General features: G+C 43.7%; 1 protein-coding gene across 1 annotated transcript in view; it reads left to right on the top strand.

The window, feature by feature from the left end:
- The window catches only part of LOC311529146 (ATP-binding cassette sub-family C member 12-like), a 110192-nt gene that overhangs the window by 68319 nt on the left and 23362 nt on the right, over window positions 1-18511 (top strand). Inside the window, exons 16-21 of the mRNA XM_084644891.1 lie at window positions 9567-9701; window positions 9805-9907; window positions 9988-10059; window positions 12458-12547; window positions 13904-14007; window positions 17443-17649. Of these exons, the coding sequence (XP_084501017.1) occupies window positions 9567-9701; window positions 9805-9907; window positions 9988-10059; window positions 12458-12547; window positions 13904-14007; window positions 17443-17649 (711 nt within the window). The remainder of the gene's footprint in view (window positions 1-9566; window positions 9702-9804; window positions 9908-9987; window positions 10060-12457; window positions 12548-13903; window positions 14008-17442; window positions 17650-18511) is intronic.

Genomic DNA, 18511 nt, shown 5'->3' on the forward strand with positions numbered 1-18511 from the left:
CCACCAGTTCACTGGTGTGACTTTCTTTAAAACTTCATCAAACATATATTTCTTGTATGGTTCACCCTTAGCTCTGAAGTTTATTATAGTTGGCATTATGGAGGGATGAGTGCTGGATGTCCATGTCATAGCTAACTCGTCTTCTTCAGCAGTTAAGGTTTGACCCTGGTACTGAGTACTGAGAATATTTGCAAGAAAATGAGCTGGAGACAGTGCTTGTCCCATTCATTTTTTAAATGCTTGTAATTTAACTCGGTCATTGAATATTTCTCTTTTTAAGATCTCACTCAGTTCCTTCCAAATTTCAACAGCGTCAGCAATAAAACAGCTATTTCCCTGCATTTTGTTCAAGGCTACAGAAATAGGCTTCAGGGTCCTCAGCATGTGTTCAACATTTCTCTTAAGCCCAATGTTGAGAACTTTGGCTGAGACAGTGTGTGGCAGGGCAGGGGTAAAACCCCTTGAATGCCCTGCCAAAATGCTGATTAAGCCCTGCTTTCTGGTAAGGAAGCCAGGTGCAGGGGCCCAGTCAGCCAGCAAAGAGCCCAGCTGCAGGCCCTAACGAGGGCTGGTTCACAACAAGGACTTGAGCTAAGTAGCAGCAGCTGGGCTAAGGAAGGGAAGGGCTATAAAAGCCCTAGAGAAAGTTCAATGAGGAGGCTAGCCTGGGAGGGGACAGGAGGCTACAGCTCTGTCTCCTCACCACAGGAAGGGAGCCTCATGGGCCAGGAGATCCGGGAATGGGTAGAAAGGGGATGATTGTTGGGGGATAAAAGGGACTACACTGTAGCGCTGTAAATAAAAGCACCGGAAGTGTGAAACACCGGAAGAAGGCATGAGGACTCTTATTTTGCCAACTTAAGCACAGGGGAGAGAAGGAGGAAACCTGTGTGGACTCTGTGACACAGTGCCATCTATTTTTTCACAATTTTGTTCACAAACTGTCATCAGATTAGGCCAGTACTTGATATAGTGCTCAAAACAGTTCACCACTGATGACCATCACATGTCTTGTGGGAGAGTTAGCTTGGTTCCTCCCACTTTCTTCAGAGCAATTGCTGCAAAGTGGTTATGGAAGTATTTTGCAATTTCAACAACATTAGCCTTTATTTCTGGAACACTGAAGTCTTTGGCTAGGAGGTGCATCAAATGAGCACTGCAACTGTATGTTATTAGCTTGGGACTCTCTTCACTCTCTTCTAAATTTCTTCTCATCTTGGATACATTTGCAGCATTGTCTGTGACCAAGCTGCATACTAGATATTTGCATTTTTTTTTTGTTTGTTATAGCTTTTATTGCTACTTCTTGTAAGTATTCTGCTGCGTGTGCATTTCCTGATGTATCAATTGTTTCTGTAAGGAAGACATTCCGTTCTTCTGTTGTCACACAAGCACATACAACAGGATCATTGCCACCCATCAAGACTCAGGTTAACAATTTCACCCTCTAGACCTTTTGCACACTGCTCAATTTTTCTTTCAAAACACGTGATCCAGGAATTTGCCTGCAACATCTGCTCTGTTGGGTGGACTGTATCCTGGGTTCTCCCAAACAAAATAAATCAATGCAGTTATTTAATTATTACCACCATACTGCTCACTTAGTATTACTCATTGCATTCATGGACACTCAGTACTACTTCAAAGGTGAAATTGTAAAACGAAGATCTGCCTATTTCAGCTCTTTATTTTTTATCACAACTACAGCTAAAATGATAGTACCATAGAGTAACAATGATATTTTTTGCTCAAACATGAGAATTCAAGGATAGTCCAGAAGGAAGACAGGCAGTCCTTAAGAAAGAAGTATGAAATTAAAAAGTTTACCAACCTGAAGATCCCACATGTTCAGACATGTTCTTTTCATCATCTTCAATGCAGCTTCCTCTTGAGAAGGAACACTTCTCATGATGTTGTTTCATTTGGACAGCCAGGCCCTGCTTTTCTTTGTTGCACTGTTTGCATTTTGCACGTATGTCTGTCTTACCCACAGGTAGAAGAACTTCATTAAATATTCCCAAACTGGGTCTCTTTTACGGCCTGCTGCCGTTATAGGTTTTCCCTCTAGTGAGAGAATGGTATGGTAGATCTCAAATCAATGAAGGCTCCACTCAGAAAGACCTCAAGACTTCTGGAATATGCTACTCAAAACAGTTTCATTTTTGTTTCTACTGCCCGTCCCTCCCTTCTCACATTTATCTCCAGACTTCTTCTCCTTGTCCAGATCTATTCCGCCCCCAACAATCTTCTATTCACTGAACTTTTTGAAACTTTGCACTTTTAGAGAGAGGTAAGGGCTTGACTCTGTGTGCAAATTTGCAGAGGGACAATAGGGTTGAGGTCTGTTATTTCTCACCTCTATATATTATTTATTTAAAAATATTTTTGCTGTTAACAAGCATGTTATTTCTGGAGACACAAATCCACAGTTTGAGAACTGCAAAACTAAGCATCTCTGATGGTATCTTCTAGACTGAGCACTGAGCCCCATTGGGTAGATAGAAAGATTAACCTAAATAATCTATACAGAAGCAAAAAAAAAATCATTGATTTTTATCCACCCTGCTCCTGGAGGCCAATTCATTCGAATTACACAATGTAGTGTCTACACAATCCTCATGTCAACTCATGGATGTCGAATCAAGCGCTCTTGCGGAGGTGGTGCACAGAAGTTGACTTTACAGGCCACTTAGGTCAGTGGAAGGGACTCTGTAGTGTAGACACACATTATTGCATCCGAAGAAGTGAGCTGTAGCTCATGAAAGCTTATGCTCAAATAAATTGGTTAGTCTCTAAGATGCCACAAGTACACATTATTAGATCCACATAATGTGGCTTATGTTGACCAACGTTTGTAGTGTAAACCAGGCCAAAGTCTCTGCTCCCTGGGGGAGAGTGCTGACTGCAAGGCTAATTCCTTTCACAGCTTCAGTCATTCTGGCTCTGGGACAGAACTCTACCACCCAGGCTGCTTCCCTGGTGTCCTTTCAGATCCTGCTTCAAAGGCTTCCACAGGAACCCAACTTGCTCCTTGTGATTACCCCAGCAACTGAGCTTTCTTAGCATGACACAGCTGGGCCTCTTAAAAGGACTATCACTGGACCCCAATTAATCTAACTCCCTCAGGCTGGGAAGCAGCTAATTAATTAAACCACAGATGAGCTGACTGAACAGGGCTAAGGTGACCATACATCCTGTTTTGGCTGGGGCAATCCCCTTTTTTAAGCCTGTTGTTTTTTTGCAGGGCAGGAAAACTTTTCCCTCCCAGCTCTACCTCCAGGCTTACCAGACATACAGCACAAAGGCTTGTGTTTGAGCAGACATCTCTCTGCAGTCTAAAGTACTGTGCTTCAAGCCCTTCCCTCTTCCAATAAGAAAGTAGGGAAATGTCTCCCTTTTGAAAGTCATAATTTTCAATAAATCTTAATTAAAGCACAGATGTCCTTGTTCAGCATTAGAGCCTTTACACTGAAATGCATTTCTCATAGCTTCCTAATGGCAAATATGTCTCAGCAGCTGTTTTGTTTGATCTAATACACCCATTTCATTTTTCACTTTTTTTTTTTTTGGCTAGTAATATAAAAGCAATGTACCAGCAGGTGGCACAGAAGCAACATTTTAAACTGCCTTGAAGCACAAGCTGGAGGAGAATGTCCTACACTAATGGAAGACATTAGCGTACCATGTATAAATGCCAAAATCTAAATTAATGCAACATTAAGGTTGGTCAGATAAAAGAAAAAGTCAGGAAATGCAAAACGTAAGGTTCCTACAGCAATGTTAACTTGCCCACTCTGCCCATCCTGTATATTTGTGTTTAACATTTAACAACATATATAGAAATGTAGAAAAACAACAAGAGAAAAAACCTACATATGTATACCTAAGCCGATTTGACATTGCTGTAGAAGCCTTTGCTTTGCTTGGTTATTTTTTTTATACTTTTTATTTTAGCAGGGATCCTTAATAATACAGTAATATAGCTGGTCTCATTTATAGACTCAGACCACTAGGGTTGGAAGAGACCTCAGGAGGTCATCTAGTTCAACCCCCTGCTGAAAGCAGGACCAACACCAACTAAATCATCCCAGCCAGGGCTTTGTCAAGCCAGGCCTTAAAAACCTCTAAGGATGGAGATTCCATCACCTCCCTAGGTAACCCATTCCAGTGCTTCACCACCCTCCTAGTGAAATAGTTTTTCCTAATATCCAACCTAGACCTCCCCCACTGCAACTTGAGACCATTTCTCCTTGTTCTGTCATCTGCCACCACTGAGAACAGCCAAGCTCCATCCTCTTTAGAGCCCCCCCTTCAGGTAGGGGAAGGCTGCTATCAAATCCTCCTCACTCTTCTCTTCCGCAGACTAAACAAGCCAAGTTCCCTCAGCCTCTCCTCGTAAGTCATGCGCCCCAACCCCCTGATCATTTTCACTGCCCTCCGCTGGACTCTCTCCAATTTGCCACATCCTTTCTGTAGTGGGGGGCCCAAAACTGGATGCAAAACTTCAGATGGAGCCTCACCAGTGCCAAATAGAGCGGAATAATCACTTCCCTCGATCTGCTGGCAATGCTCCTACTAATGCAGCCCAATATGCCATTGGCCTTCTTGGCAACAAGGGCACACTGTTGACTCATATCCAGCTTCTCACCCACTGTAATCCCCAGGTCCTTTTCTGAAGAACGGCTGCTTAGTCAGTTGGTCCCCAGCCTCTAGCGGTGCATGGGATTCTTCCATTCCAAGTGCAGGACTCTGCACTTGTCCTTGTTGAACCTCATCAGATTTCTTTTGGCCCGATCCTCCAATTTGTCTCGGGCACTCTGGACCCTACTCCTACCCTCCAGCGTATCTACCTCTCCCTCCAGTTTAGTGTCATTTGCAAATTTGCTGAGGGTGCAATCCATCCTGTCATCCAGATCATTAATAAAGATGTTGAAAAAAAACTGGCCCCAGGACTGACCCCTGGGGCACTCTGCTTGATACCAGCTGCCAACTAGACATTGAGCCATTGATCACTACCTGTTGAGCCCGACAATCTAGCCAGCTTTCTATCCACCTTATAGTCCATTCATCCAATCCATACTTTTTTAACTTGCTGGCGAGAATACTGTGGGAGACCGTATCAAAAGCTTCGCTAAAGTCAAGATATATCAACTCCACTGCTTTCCCCATATCCACAGAGTGAGTTATCTCATCATAGAAAGCAATTAGGTTCGTCAGGCATGACTTGCCCTTGGTGAATCCATGTTGACTGTTCCTGATCACCTTCCTCTCCTCCAAGTGTTTCAAAATGGTTTCCTTGAGGACCTGCTCCATGATTTTTCCAGGGACTGAGGTGAGGCTGACCGGTCTGTAGTTCCCTGGGTTGTCCTTCTTCCCTTTTTTAAAGGTGGGCATTATATGTGCTTTTTTCCAATCGTCCAGGACCTCCCCCGATTGCCAAGAGTTTTCAAATGGCCAATGGCTCTGCAATCACATCAGCCAATTCCCTCAGCACCCTCGGATGCATTAGATCTTGTGCATGTCCAGCTTTTCTAAATAGTCCTTAACTTGTTCTTTCACCACTGTGGGCTGCTCACCTCCTCCCCATACCGTGTTGCCTAGGACAGCAGTGTGGGAGCTGACCTCGTCTGTGAAGACCTAGGCAAAAATAGCATTGAATACTTCAGCTTTTTGCACATCACCTGTCACTAGGTTGCCTCCCCCATTCATTAAGGGTCCCATACTTTCCCTGATCTTTTTCTTGTTGCTAACATACCTGTAGAAACCCTTCTTGTTACCCTTCACATCCCTTGCTAGCTGCAACTCCAATTGTGTTTTGGCCTTCCTGATGACACCCCTGCATGCTTGAGCAATATTTTTATACTCCTTCCTAGTCATCTGTCCGAGTTTCCACTTCTCGTAAGATTCCTTTTGTGTTTAAGCTCACCGAAGATTTCACTGTTAAGCCAAGCTGGTCGCCTGCCATATTTGCTATTCTTTCTGGACATTGGGATGGGTTGTTCCTGTGCCCTCAATAAGGCTTCTTTAAAATACAGTCAGCTTTCCTTGACTCCTTTCCCCCTCATATTAGCCTCCCAGGGAATCCTGCCCATCAGCAGGGCCAGTGCAAGGATATTTTGCGCCCTAGGTGAAACTTCCACCTTGCGCCTTGCCCCCCCCCCGCCCACATTGGTTCATTGAGGGGCAAATCCCAACGAGCCTTTATAGACCCCAGGGGCCAGCCTGCCCAGGGGCCAGCCATGCCCAGGGCCTGCTCCCCAGACCAGGTTCCCCCCTCCCCGCCCCCTAAACTCCCCTGGAGAGTGCACAGCCCCTCCTCCCCCCATGAGCTCTCTCCTCCCCACCCCACCTCACCCCGGCGGCTCTTGCCCTGAGTCCACTCATTGGCTTTGCTGAGCTTCGGCCGCTGCAGCAGCTCGACAGGGAGGAGCCGCCTTCTGGAGGCACCGGAGAGCCAGAGCATCCTGCTTGCGGCGGTGGCAAGCCCCAGCCATGGAGGAGCCGGCGTGGCACAGGGGGACAGCAGCCCTGCAAAGGCGGCGGCGCTGCTAGCGGGAAGCAGCCATGTCCCCCTCCTCTCCTGCCCAGGCTGCGGCCTTAGCAGTCCCCCCCGGGGGGCTTCTGCAGGCTGCAGTGGATGCATATGGGCACCAGCCCCCATGCGCCCCCCAACTCCCCCGTTGCCCAAAAAAGAGGATGGGGGGGAAGGGCCCTGCCCTCATCCACTCCTTCCCACTTCCCACCCCCTAACTCCCAACCCTGCCCCCCTGCTCCTTTTCCCCTGACTGCCCCCTCCTGAGACCCCTCCACCCTAACTTCCCCCTAGGATCCTACCCCCTACCTGTCCTCTGACTGCCCCAACCTTTATCTGCACCCCCACCCCCAGACAGACCCCTGGGACTCCCACGCCCCATCCAACCACTCCCGCCTCCTGCCAGGACCCCCAGAACTCCCGACCCATCTAACCCCCTCGCTCCCTGTCCCCTGACTGCTCCGAACCCTCTCCACTGCCCCACCCCAACAGCCGCCCCCCGCCCCCTTAACTCCCAACCCATCCAACCCTCCCCCTGGTCCCTGAGTGCCCCCCGGCTGAGACTCCCCTTACCATGCCCCTGCTGGTCAGATGCTGGCTCCACGTGGAGGCAAAACATGCCGCCAGGCTGCCGTGCGTACAGCCCCTCCCCCGCAGAGTGCTGAGGCAGTGGGAGGGGCGGTGGTGGCAGCGGCTCACATGCCTGGGAGCAGCAGAACCCAAGTGTGGTGAGGTGGAGCCAGGGGGGTGCACGGGGGCTGCCGCCCGCATGCCTCTGCTGCGGCCTGCAGGAGCCCCCACACCACACCGGCTCTTCCATGGCTGGTGCTCGCCGCCCCTACAAGCCGATGCTCTGGCTCTCCGGTGCCTCCAGAAGGCGGCTCCTCCCTGCCGAGCCAGGGCACTGCTTTTTGGCGCCCCCAACCACTTGGTGCCCTAGTTCGCATAGTGGTTGCACCGGCCCTGCCCATCAGTTCCCTAAGGGAGTCAAAGTCTGCTTTTCTGAAGTCCAGGGTCCGTATTTTGCTACTCTCCTTTCTTCCTTTTGTGAGGATCCTGAACTCAACCTCTCATGGTCACTGCTGCCCAGGTTGCCACCCACTTCTACTTCCCCTACCAATTCTTCCCTGTTTGTAAGCAGCAGGTCAAGAGGATAACAGCCCCTGGTTGGTTCCTCCAATAGTTGCACCAGGAAGTTGTCCTCACTCTCCAAAAACTTCCTGGATTGTCTGTGCACTGCTGTATTGCTCTCCCAGCAGATATCAGGGTGATTGAAGTCCCCCATTAGAACGAGGCCCATGTTTTTATCGTCCTAAATTATTTCCTAAAGAAAAAAAACCTATGTGGTGATGGTGAAAATGCATCAGTACATGCTTCCAGGAGACAGTGGTATGAGTGCGCTTCAAGAACTGCATTCATACATGGTACTTATTTGGAGCTGAGAAAAACTTTTGCCTCCTTGAAATCAACTTGGGGTGCCTGGGCCAAGGACTTGCTTATACAATCTGGAATGACCCCAAATTGGGGAGGGGGGCAGATTCTATGCCAAAAAATAAAAAATTCTGCATGGCTGTTCTGGTGCCACAGTGACCTCTGTTGGGTGAAAGGCAGAACTGCAACACTTCTCAGGCAGAATGTATTTTCTGCAGGAAAAAAAATTCTGTGCTGGACAACAATTCTGCACGTGCACAGTGGTGAAGAATTCTCCCAGGAGTAATAGTCACCTACTTCAAATTTCTCAGGTTCTTTAGGCCCCAGTACATTCTGGGGCACAAAACCCAAGAGCCCAAATCTGAATTGAATGTGTAATGTAATGATCACATATTGACATGTATTTTGGGGAGAAAGTAAGGGGCCTGCCAAGTGGCAAGAACTACAGTTTGATAGAAAAAGCTGAGGAAAGGCGATTCTTGAAGTTAATTTTCTAAGAGACTCATGGGGCAAAAATCAATCCCCAGCACCCAAGCCAAGTATCTTGGCTGGTCTACAGAATGGTCCAGGAGGGGAATAAGAATACTCTCATCAAGGCAATGAAATTACAGTGGAGTCAGAACCACTCTATGAATCCAACAGGGTGAAGAAAACTTGCAGAGGCATGGTGCATCCCTCTGCAGTTTGAGCATCCCCCACAAACCTCTAGTGCAGCAGCCACACCAGTCTTGCTACCTGGGGACCCCTCTGCACTTGTACCAGTGAAGGCAGGATTTGCCCTTTATGTGTAGAACGGTGAGACTAATAACTTGGGGAGATTTGGTTCAGATTTGACAGACACAGAATAAATAGAAATTCAATTAGTAAGCGCATCAGACCTACCCTGGCCCCTGCTCTGCATTGCCATTCAGTTGGCCTAAAGAGGTTGGAAAGAAAACATAAGCAGTCAGCTTGAAACCCTCTGCCAAGGAGAAATTCTTGGGTGGTGCAGAGCCACCATAGCCAGTTGTTATGCTACCTCTCTTCAGGAATTTACAGAGGGGACATGTTGCGGTCATGCCAAGAAGGGTGTGTGACCAGAGTGCCACTGTGCTCTGACAATGTCCAATTGATATATCAGATCCTTGGAATCATAGCTAGCTCTTAGGCTCCACTAAGCTACACAGGGTCCAGCACAGAACCAGCCCCAGGGTTCTAGAGCTGCAAGTTCTTTTTTCACAGTTCTTCCTCTCGATGGCCCTCACCATTTATATGCACAGCTAAGGAATGAATCCATTATGTTGGCTATTAAAGGGAAGAGCATCAAGTTCAGTGGAGGCCAAGCAAGCTATTTTGGTAATTTAGGCTGAATTTTTGAAACAAAATTGATTGTATTGGAAAGCCATTTTAAAATAATTCCTTTACACATTTAATTGTGGAGTACAGACAGAGGCATAGACAACTGCATGAATGTAGTAAATGAACATAGAATTGCTGAAGTTTTCCCAACTGTGAAATGAAACCTGTTAATTACCATCATTCAGTTTGAAGACACTACGTGCATGCATTTCCAATGCAGTTGCAATATTTATGGAATTAATGGTCCATTCTTAAAAATCTGTAGTATTTAGAATTCTGTGATGAAGTCATTTTATTAGAAGATGGAGAAATATATGAAAGGGGAACTCATGAAGATTTAATGAAAGAAAAAGGACGCTATGCTCAGCTAATTCAAAACCTCTATATGGAGCAAGCAAAGGTAACATTTAGCCCTTCCTCTTAAACATATTCTGCTTTTACATGCTTTAGAATATTGAAAATAGGGTTTCAGATCTCAGAAGTAAATTTTTCTTATTTTAAAGGACCCAGAAATTATTTTGACTGGAACAATGACAGAACCAACAAGCGAAACTCAGGACAAGAGTGATTCCTCAGGAAGCTCTTACAGAGGAGTTGAAAATCCTGGTAATGTAATTTAGGACAATAATCAGAATTGCCTATACTCTGTTGTTTAAAAAAGACTAACTGTTCTTTCATACACATAGCTTTTGTTATGTCTGATGAGGAAATCATCATAAAGGAACCCGAGAGAGACCCACAAAGGGGAAACAACACAGGTATGCTACAAAGACTCACTTGTGCATCTTTCCAAATTGTTGCTTTTTTGAAAAATGAATTTAATTGTAAATTAATATAGATTTCTGATTTGAAAGAGATTGTTGCATTCAAAATGTGCTGTGTCCATCAACTAGTTTCTGTTCCTCAGATCCTCTTGCCTGCACTGAGTAGTTTTCTCTTTTAGGGATGGATTGTCTTTTTGCTCTGTTTGTACAGCACAATGGGATGTTGGTGCACAAATAGGGCTCCTAGACATTACTTCAAAACAAATAATTATTCTAAAATAATAATAAAATTGCCTTTCCTGAGTTGATGAGCAGAGAGGCAGATCAGTCATCACTGCCGCTTCACTTCTCGGAAGCGTTTTAGATTAATTTAATATTTGTGAAAAATGCCACACTGAGAATATTGTATGCTGCTGTCTTCCCTTTGGAACAAGCATAACACAGACAGTTGCAGTGCAAGCATCCCCACATTTGCTCTGCCACTGTGCCTCCACTCTATTGTAGAGCAACTGAGGAAGTGCTGGACAGGTAGGATGTCTCAGTGGCGGGCGGGGGGTTTCCTAATGAGACTCCCAGCAAGGGAGTCCTACCTCCACCTTCCATGTTGGTGGGGTGAAGCAACCCGAGAGATGTTTTCAACTTGTTTGGAGGAATAGAAGCAACTTTGAAATTTATAAAATGTAACTCGTGGAAGAGTGGGGTTGTGGCCAAAAAGGTGCAGGGAGGAGACAGAGAAGATAAGACACAGCCCATTTTGTTAACTTGTAAGCACTGACACTGTTCCTTCATTTGCATAGCTGACACTGTCACTTATAAGCACATCTCTCACAAATATGAATTTAAAATTACCTTGGCTAAACTGCCAGCCAGAGCCTTCAGTAGATACAAAGGTCACACTATTAATGCTGAACAGAAGTTTCTCATCTTCGCCCTGTGACGGGGCTGGGACTCACCACCGCAGCGCCTCTTGCTGACTCATCAGGGAATTAGCTCAGTGCATTGTGGAGGGCCCTCCACTGGTGGTGTCCCATCTGTCTCTCGCCCTCTCTTGGCACCTGCACCCATGTTGCTCCCTTCTTGTGACATCCTCTTCAAGACACTGCCCTCCGGCAGTGCCCCTTAGTCCTCGTTCACCCCCTTCCAGGGGTGGGGTTATCAGCAGTCTTTCACTTCGCCCAGCCACAGAGGCCAACCACACCCCAAAGCCTAACCCCTTGTGCCAGGGTTCTGGTGCAGTCCGCTATCACCACATCCGATGTTTGGGTGTATGTGCAAGGGAGAAGGGGGGGACCCAGGCCCGCCCTCTATTCTGGGTCCTGACCCAGGGACCCTTTGGCAGCAGCCTTCCTTCTCTCCCCTTGTCTGCCTCTCTCCCTGGGACGCTTCCCCTTCGGCCCCTTTGCACCGGCCCGGCCTGGCCCGGCCCGGCCCTTCCCCCTGGGCCTGCAGCCTGGCAAATACCGGGCTGGAGATCCCTTCTGCTCCCCTCGCCTGCCCTCCCCTGTGCTAGTCCCCTCACACAGGAGGCAGACCTTCACCCTCTGAAGGCCTGGGAGAGACTGACTGCTCCCTTCCTGGGCAGCCTTTATATAGGGCTGAGCCTGAGCCTGACCCTGACTGGCTACCTCTTACTCAGCCTCTGATTGGCTCCCTAGCAGGCCTTCTCTGATTGGCCACCCACCCACACAGCCTCTCTGGACTGCTGGAGCCCCATCTAGTATAGGAATAGGGCAGCCAGCCCACAATATGCCCAAAGTGGCTGGAACTGTTATTTTAATAACTGTTGTATTTCTGCTCTTAAAATCATTTCAAGGAAACATAATGGGGTTAGGACAAACAAAGACACTTTCAAAGCTAAATCAAAGTTACAGGGATGTTGTAAAGGACTAATATAGACAGTAAATTGCTTTTTAGCTATAAAATCTCTCCTTTCACATCGAATTCTATACATTAGCAGTGTAGTGATATACATAGTTTTATAACTGTCTTGGGTGGAGCAGAAAATGTTGGTTTTTTATTCTGCTTTAGCATGCATATTGCTCTGTCAAGGATGAGGAAGAAGAACAGGAATGTCAATAGAGTTTTGCATTGAAACCTGTGTGCTATCGATCATTTTTAGCAAATCCATATCATTTACATTTTAATTCTCATCACAATTTTCTAGTCATTCAAAAACCATTATAAAACTGGAGGGAGCATTTACCATATGGCAGCGTCCAGAGGCAGCGGGGATTCTTTAAAAGGAGGAATACATTTCACTGAGTTTCTTATGAAGCTACAAATATGTATTTTAGCATATAGAGTTTTTTATTTTGGTTTAACATGCCCAGGATTCCTTGATATTGGGTCAAAATTTTGTTACATGAATGTATGCTTTTTGTTTGTGTGGTAGCTCCTGTACACCAACTTGTTAGAAAAGAGGAAAAACAAGAAGGCTCAGTGACATGGAAAACCTATCATGCCTACATTAAGGCATCTGGAGGTACATTCTGCAAAAATGTCTTTATACTGAATTTGCATTTTTTTCTTTGATATTTCCATTTTTAAAGGTAGGATTCCTTTCCAATGTTTTTCCCTAAATCTAAACTCTGATATTTCAGTTTCAGATTATTGAAATTAGACAAACACAGTAAAATGGTTGTATTTCCCAGGAAACAAAGCATTGTAATCTCCTGATATATTTATAACCTAGAATTGCCGATCACTGGATTTTATAGAGAAATCTGTTAGTAACAGAGTAATAATTTAAGACATTTATTAGAAAGAAAATGTGAAATATTCTAGTCAGAATACCTGAAAACCAAAATTTGGATCTAGATTGGGATTTCAAGATCAAAGTTTGGAATAGTTCACATCTGGGTTTTGGTCCAGCTCATTAGATAGAGAAGTCAGCAGTGAAATTCAGGTCTGGATCGGGTTCAGATTTACACACCCCCAGATTTCCAGGGTGTTTGTAAGATTTTGCTTTAAGACAACTTCTAATCCTACAATTATATGGGAAAATTGTGTTTATGTAAATACATATGCACATTTTTAGCCTTAAGATTTTACCCCGCTGATATAAAACTATAGCCCATGGCTAACCATGGGCCCCTATACTGTCTGGGCCTATGGTTAGCCATGGGCACAATTACTGTGCCTGTAAAAGTGCACACACAACTGTTTGACCACAAATCCCATATATGCATATGCAAACAAGCATTTATGTTCACAAATCGCATAGTAACATACGTAAATGAGACACCCACTTACCAGATTTTAAATATGAATTATTAATCCTTATAACCCCTTTTGGGTTCATAGCCAAGGAGCACTGCCCACTATTTCAATGCTGGTTCATTTAGTAAGAATCATGTGGGATGTGTGTGTGTGTGCAGTGAGTATGCATACATTTTAATTTGTACATCAAGTACGTTTTCCCAAGCATTAATTTACTAACAGATTCTGAAACCCACACTCACAATCATTAACATTTTGTACAGTGAGACTGCTCACTTGAATAAGAGATACTTAATCTGAGCAAGGATTGCAGAATCTGGCCCTTAACCACCATTCTGGAAAATACCAAAAACAATTAATATCAGTTCCCCCTCTCTGGGCTAATGGGTTAAATTCAGAAGCCCTTATTCAGTTTTTACCTTGACCTTGACTTCAGGATTTAACTCCTTGTTCCCACATTCTTGTAATGGCAGTTCTGCACTTATAGGAAGAGAAGAATAAATACGGATTAAACCATAAAGTCTTTGTTGAGAAGATACACAACAGAGTACATGAGTATAGTATGTTTAACCATTCTTACACCGTCAGTTATTTGTCTGGTCTTTTGGTCCATTTGCAGGTTTCATACTGTCTTCCTTTGTTGTACTTCTCTTTATTTTGATGATTGGCTGCTCAGCCTTCAGCAATTGGTGGTTAAGTTTCTGGCTAGAACAGGGCTCAGGGGTAAGTGTAACAATTTAATTGTAAATTTCTGCTCCTTAAAATCAGAGTTGCACATATATTTGAAGTTTTTAATATGAATAATAAAGCTCAACTCCAGTATCTATAGCATTAAGACAGTTGCTGTATGGCTTCCTTCAAACCCTGCTTCAGATGAAATTCTTATTTGTCTAAATAAATTGACCATATCACCCCTGCCACTTTCAGCAGCCTCCTGCCCATTCCAATGCAACACTACCCTCCTGGTTTGCAACACTGTCTCTGGACTCAATCCACTCTGTCCCTTTAGCCTTACATTTATCTAATCCCCTCCTATCCCACTCATTCCACCTCTACAATTTTGGGCTCCTCCAGAAGTTAATGTTTCACTTATGCTGCTGCATGTCCTATATCTAGGATTCTCTACCATCTCTCTCCAACCCACTGACTCACATATACACCCTCAATTTCACTTCAAAAACTTTTCCTTCCTCTCTGGCATAGAATGAACTCTCTGTATAGAACTCTGAGATAATGCATATTAAGGATGCCATATAAAAATCAAATTGATTGTATTGTATTATATACGCATTGAGGACATACTAGCTGGGAATTCAAAGCTGTGTATATGACTGATTTACTGCTGCACATTTTTTCACAATATTATAAATAAGTGGACATGAATCATGTACTGATCTGTATTAGTTTGAGTGCTCTATTGATGTACATGTTTTCCTGGAACAAAATCAGACCTAAATTTCCCATTATCATTAGATAAAAATAATTTAGAGCTAAACTGTGCCTTCTCACCAGCTCAAAGGCACTAGAGGCCCTGGATCGTAGAGGTACAATGCCTCCCTGGCAACCCAGTTGCATAGGATTGGGGAGAAGTAATTTGCAACATCCCTTTCTGGGGTCCAGCATCTTGCCCCCTTTGCCAGGCAGCTACCAGAGCATGCCAGGGCATGGACTCACCACTTCACCAGCTGTCAAGGTTCCTTCCCCACTCTGAACTCTAGGGTAAAGATGTGGGGACCTGCATGAAAACCCCCTAAGCTTACTTTTACCAGCTTAGGTTAAAACTTCCCCAAGGTACAAACTATTTTATCTTTTGCCTTTGGACTTTCACTGCCACCACCAAACGTCTAACCGGTTTTATTTTATTAGGAAAGAGCCAATTTGGAAATGTCTTTCCCCCCAAAGTCCTCACCAAAACCTTGCACCCCCCTTTTGTGGGGAAGGTTTGATAAAAATCCTCACCAATGTGCATAGGTGACCACAGACCCAAACTCTTGAATCTTAAGAACAATGAAAAAGCATTCAGCTTCTTAAAAGAAGAATTTTAATAGAAGAAAAAGTAAAAAGAATCACCTTTGTTTCTTCCCCCCTCCAGCTTTGAAAGTATCTTGTCTCCTCATTGGTCATTGTGGTCAGGTGCCAGTGAGGTTATCCTAGTTTCTTAACCCTTTACAGGTGAAAGGGTTTTTCCTCTGGCCAGGAGGGATTTTAAAGGTGTTTACCCTTCCCTTTATATTTATGACACCAGCCCAGTTGCAAAAGATTGTTGGGGAGAAATTTCTTCCTTCTACTTGTCTTTGCACTCTGTAAGGCTTAGGCAAGTGTAAAAACTTGTCCCTATGTAGCAATGCAAAACTGCTTTCTAGATGAACATGTTCCCTACCACTAAATAAAAGGGGATTAACTCGCTAACAGTGACTCAACTTTAGGTGTTTGGGTTTTTTAATGATAGAAAACCTAACAATAATGTAAAAGAAAACAGCTTTTGTGCAAGGTTCCAGTATGCTGCGTTTACAACCCCAAAACTATAATACAATAATAATAATAATAATAATACCTAGCTTTTATATAGTGTGTTTCATCAATAGATTTCAAAATACTCTATAAAGGAAGTAAGCATCATTAGTGACTTTGTGTTCATGCATCAGAACCATGAAGCATAATTTCCAGCAAAAATGATCAATTTGTTTTCATTCTTCAAGCTAAAGGAAATGCAAAATATGAATATAATTAATGGAGAAAAGTAAAATTGGTTCTTAATAATTTAAGGTGTTATCATTATCAGGTTAAAATTTGCTTTTTTTAAAAAGGGATGTCTCTGACAGTGTCCCTAAAAATATAAATAGATACTAATTTTTCCCCTCTTAAATTTACAATATTTAAGATACTTCAAAGGCAAGGAGCTAAAAGACTCTTGATATCTGCAGTTATTTTTTATAAACAGGGGTTAGGCTGACAAAATAAGGTAAAGGTGATTTTTTAAAGGTACAGTGGTGTTTTAAAATCTTGAGTTTACTTTTCCTTATCTGATATATATTTCCACAGAAAAGTAAGAATCATTGTTTTTCTGGGAGCTGCTTTCTCAATACTACTTCTATTTCCATAGATGTGTACACTGAACCGGAAAAAATAAAGTCAGGGTTATAAACTATTGGCTCTTAACAACATGTCATTACCTTATTTTGAAGAGTGAAAGTAAGAACTCTGACTTCTAGATTGCAGTGGCTGGCTGCCTGCTGAAATATACAAGTATAGGTTTTAAAACCCAACTACAGCTTTCAGGAGGCAAAATTATTACATTTTATATAGCACCATAAGTACACATGGTACTTAATAAATCATATTACTAGAGTAACAAGGCTGTGGAACCTAGAAACATCACAGGTGTCATTAAGCTCCACACCATAGTAATTTAAAATTTAATGATAGCAACATAGAATGCAGTTACTTCTCCAAAAGCAAAAGACCTCACCACATGCACAAAAGGAGACTCTCCTTTAACAAAAAGAAAAGGAGTACTTGTGGCACCTTAGAGACTAATGAAATACAGTTGAGCAGTTCTGATTCCATTTAGTGGAGGGAAGTGAGACACACATACATGCTGACTAGAAAAGTCCTAAAGAATTTAATAGGGATGAAAATAAATTTCTATTCAAATTAGAATGGGAGATAAGTTGTTAAAAGAAATGAGAGATGAGATGTAGGCAAAACTGGAACAGTCTAATGAAAATGAATTTTATAAAACTTAAAAAAATAAAATAAAAAAGAGGAAGCTAGTGAAGGGATGTGTGTAACATAGCCAAAGCACTGTTCTTACAAAAATCTGTAGGATTTCAAATGGGAAAATCTTTTTCTTTGTAAAAAGTAGTAATGTTGGGTGAGATTGAGTCATTATGGCTGCATGAAATCAGTGGATATACAGTATTGTGAGGATTTCCCTATGTAAGGGGGCGGGGGGGGAGGGGAGATTCAAGTGTGGTGTGGAGGTGACGTAACAGTTCTATGCCACCCCATCTCTGACTCAGGCATAGGGAAAGTGGTGTAGATGAGGGTATCCCTACACTTTAGCTGTCTGAACTTCCTTTATCCCTATCCATTTATCATTTTATCAGTAAAAGCTTTCAAATTTAAATCACTGTATTTTACACATTTGCTTTAAAGACTAACTGCAGCCTCCTGAGTAATGAAACAGAATATCCCATTTGTGACATGGGAAGCATCTCCGATAACCCCAGACTGCACTTTTACCAGTTAGTCTATGGAATGAGCATGGTGACCATGATTGTCCTAAGTATCATCAAAGGGTTTGTTTTCACAAAGACGACATTAAAAGCTTCTTCAGTGTTACATGATGATGTATTTTATAAGGTATGGAAAATACATTGCTTTAATCATTATTAGGGGATATTTACCATAATAAGCTTATAAAAGGATGGAGTATGTTTTAGTAGATACTGTTGATGCCTAGGGTCATTGGTTCTGTTCCCAGTTCAGTTGCTGCCTTATTGTGTGACCTTGAACAGTGCATATGAACATTTTGTGTCTGTTTCTCTATTAAATTATAATGTCTGCCTCCTGAACACAGTTGCTGTAAACTTTAAATTAATGTTCACAAAATGCTTAGAGCTTCTCAGATGAAAGAGTCTATGTAAATACAAACTATTACTTCTTGTAACCTGGACCTAAAATGATTGCTGGTGAGGGAAACTGCAACATCACCAGGTGACAGCACTGTGCAATTGGATAGGAACACCATACAGATTTTCACCTTCCTCTGAAGCATCAGGTATTGGTCTCTGCTGAAGGCATTTTACTGGACAAAAAAGGCAATGGGTAAAATGTTCAAAAGTGCCTAAAAGACAGGAGTTCAAATCCAACTGAAAATCATTCCAGGCACTGGCGTCTAAGGGCTGAAGAGTAAAATTTTCAGAAGCACCTGAATCCAATTTTCAGAAGTGATGTAGTCAGTTAGGGCCAGCTTTACAAAGGTATTTAGGTGCCTAAAGATGCAGAGAGTTGCCTAGTGGGCTTTAGAAAGGTGCTTAAGCATCTAGGCTATAGGCACCAACTTTGTGGGTGCTCCAGGGCTGGAGCGCACACAGAAAAAAAATAGTGGGGCTCAGCACCTACTGGCAGGCCCTGCCAATCAGCTCCTCCCCCCCCCCAGTGCCTCCCGCCTGCTGCTGATCAACTGTTCAGCAGCGGGCAGGAGGTGCTGAGGGGGGAAGAG

Source organism: Lepidochelys olivacea (assembly GCF_965140295.1).
Source record: "Lepidochelys olivacea isolate rLepOli2 genome assembly, chromosome: 12".
In the NCBI taxonomy this organism is placed as follows: domain Eukaryota; kingdom Metazoa; phylum Chordata; order Testudines; family Cheloniidae; genus Lepidochelys; species Lepidochelys olivacea.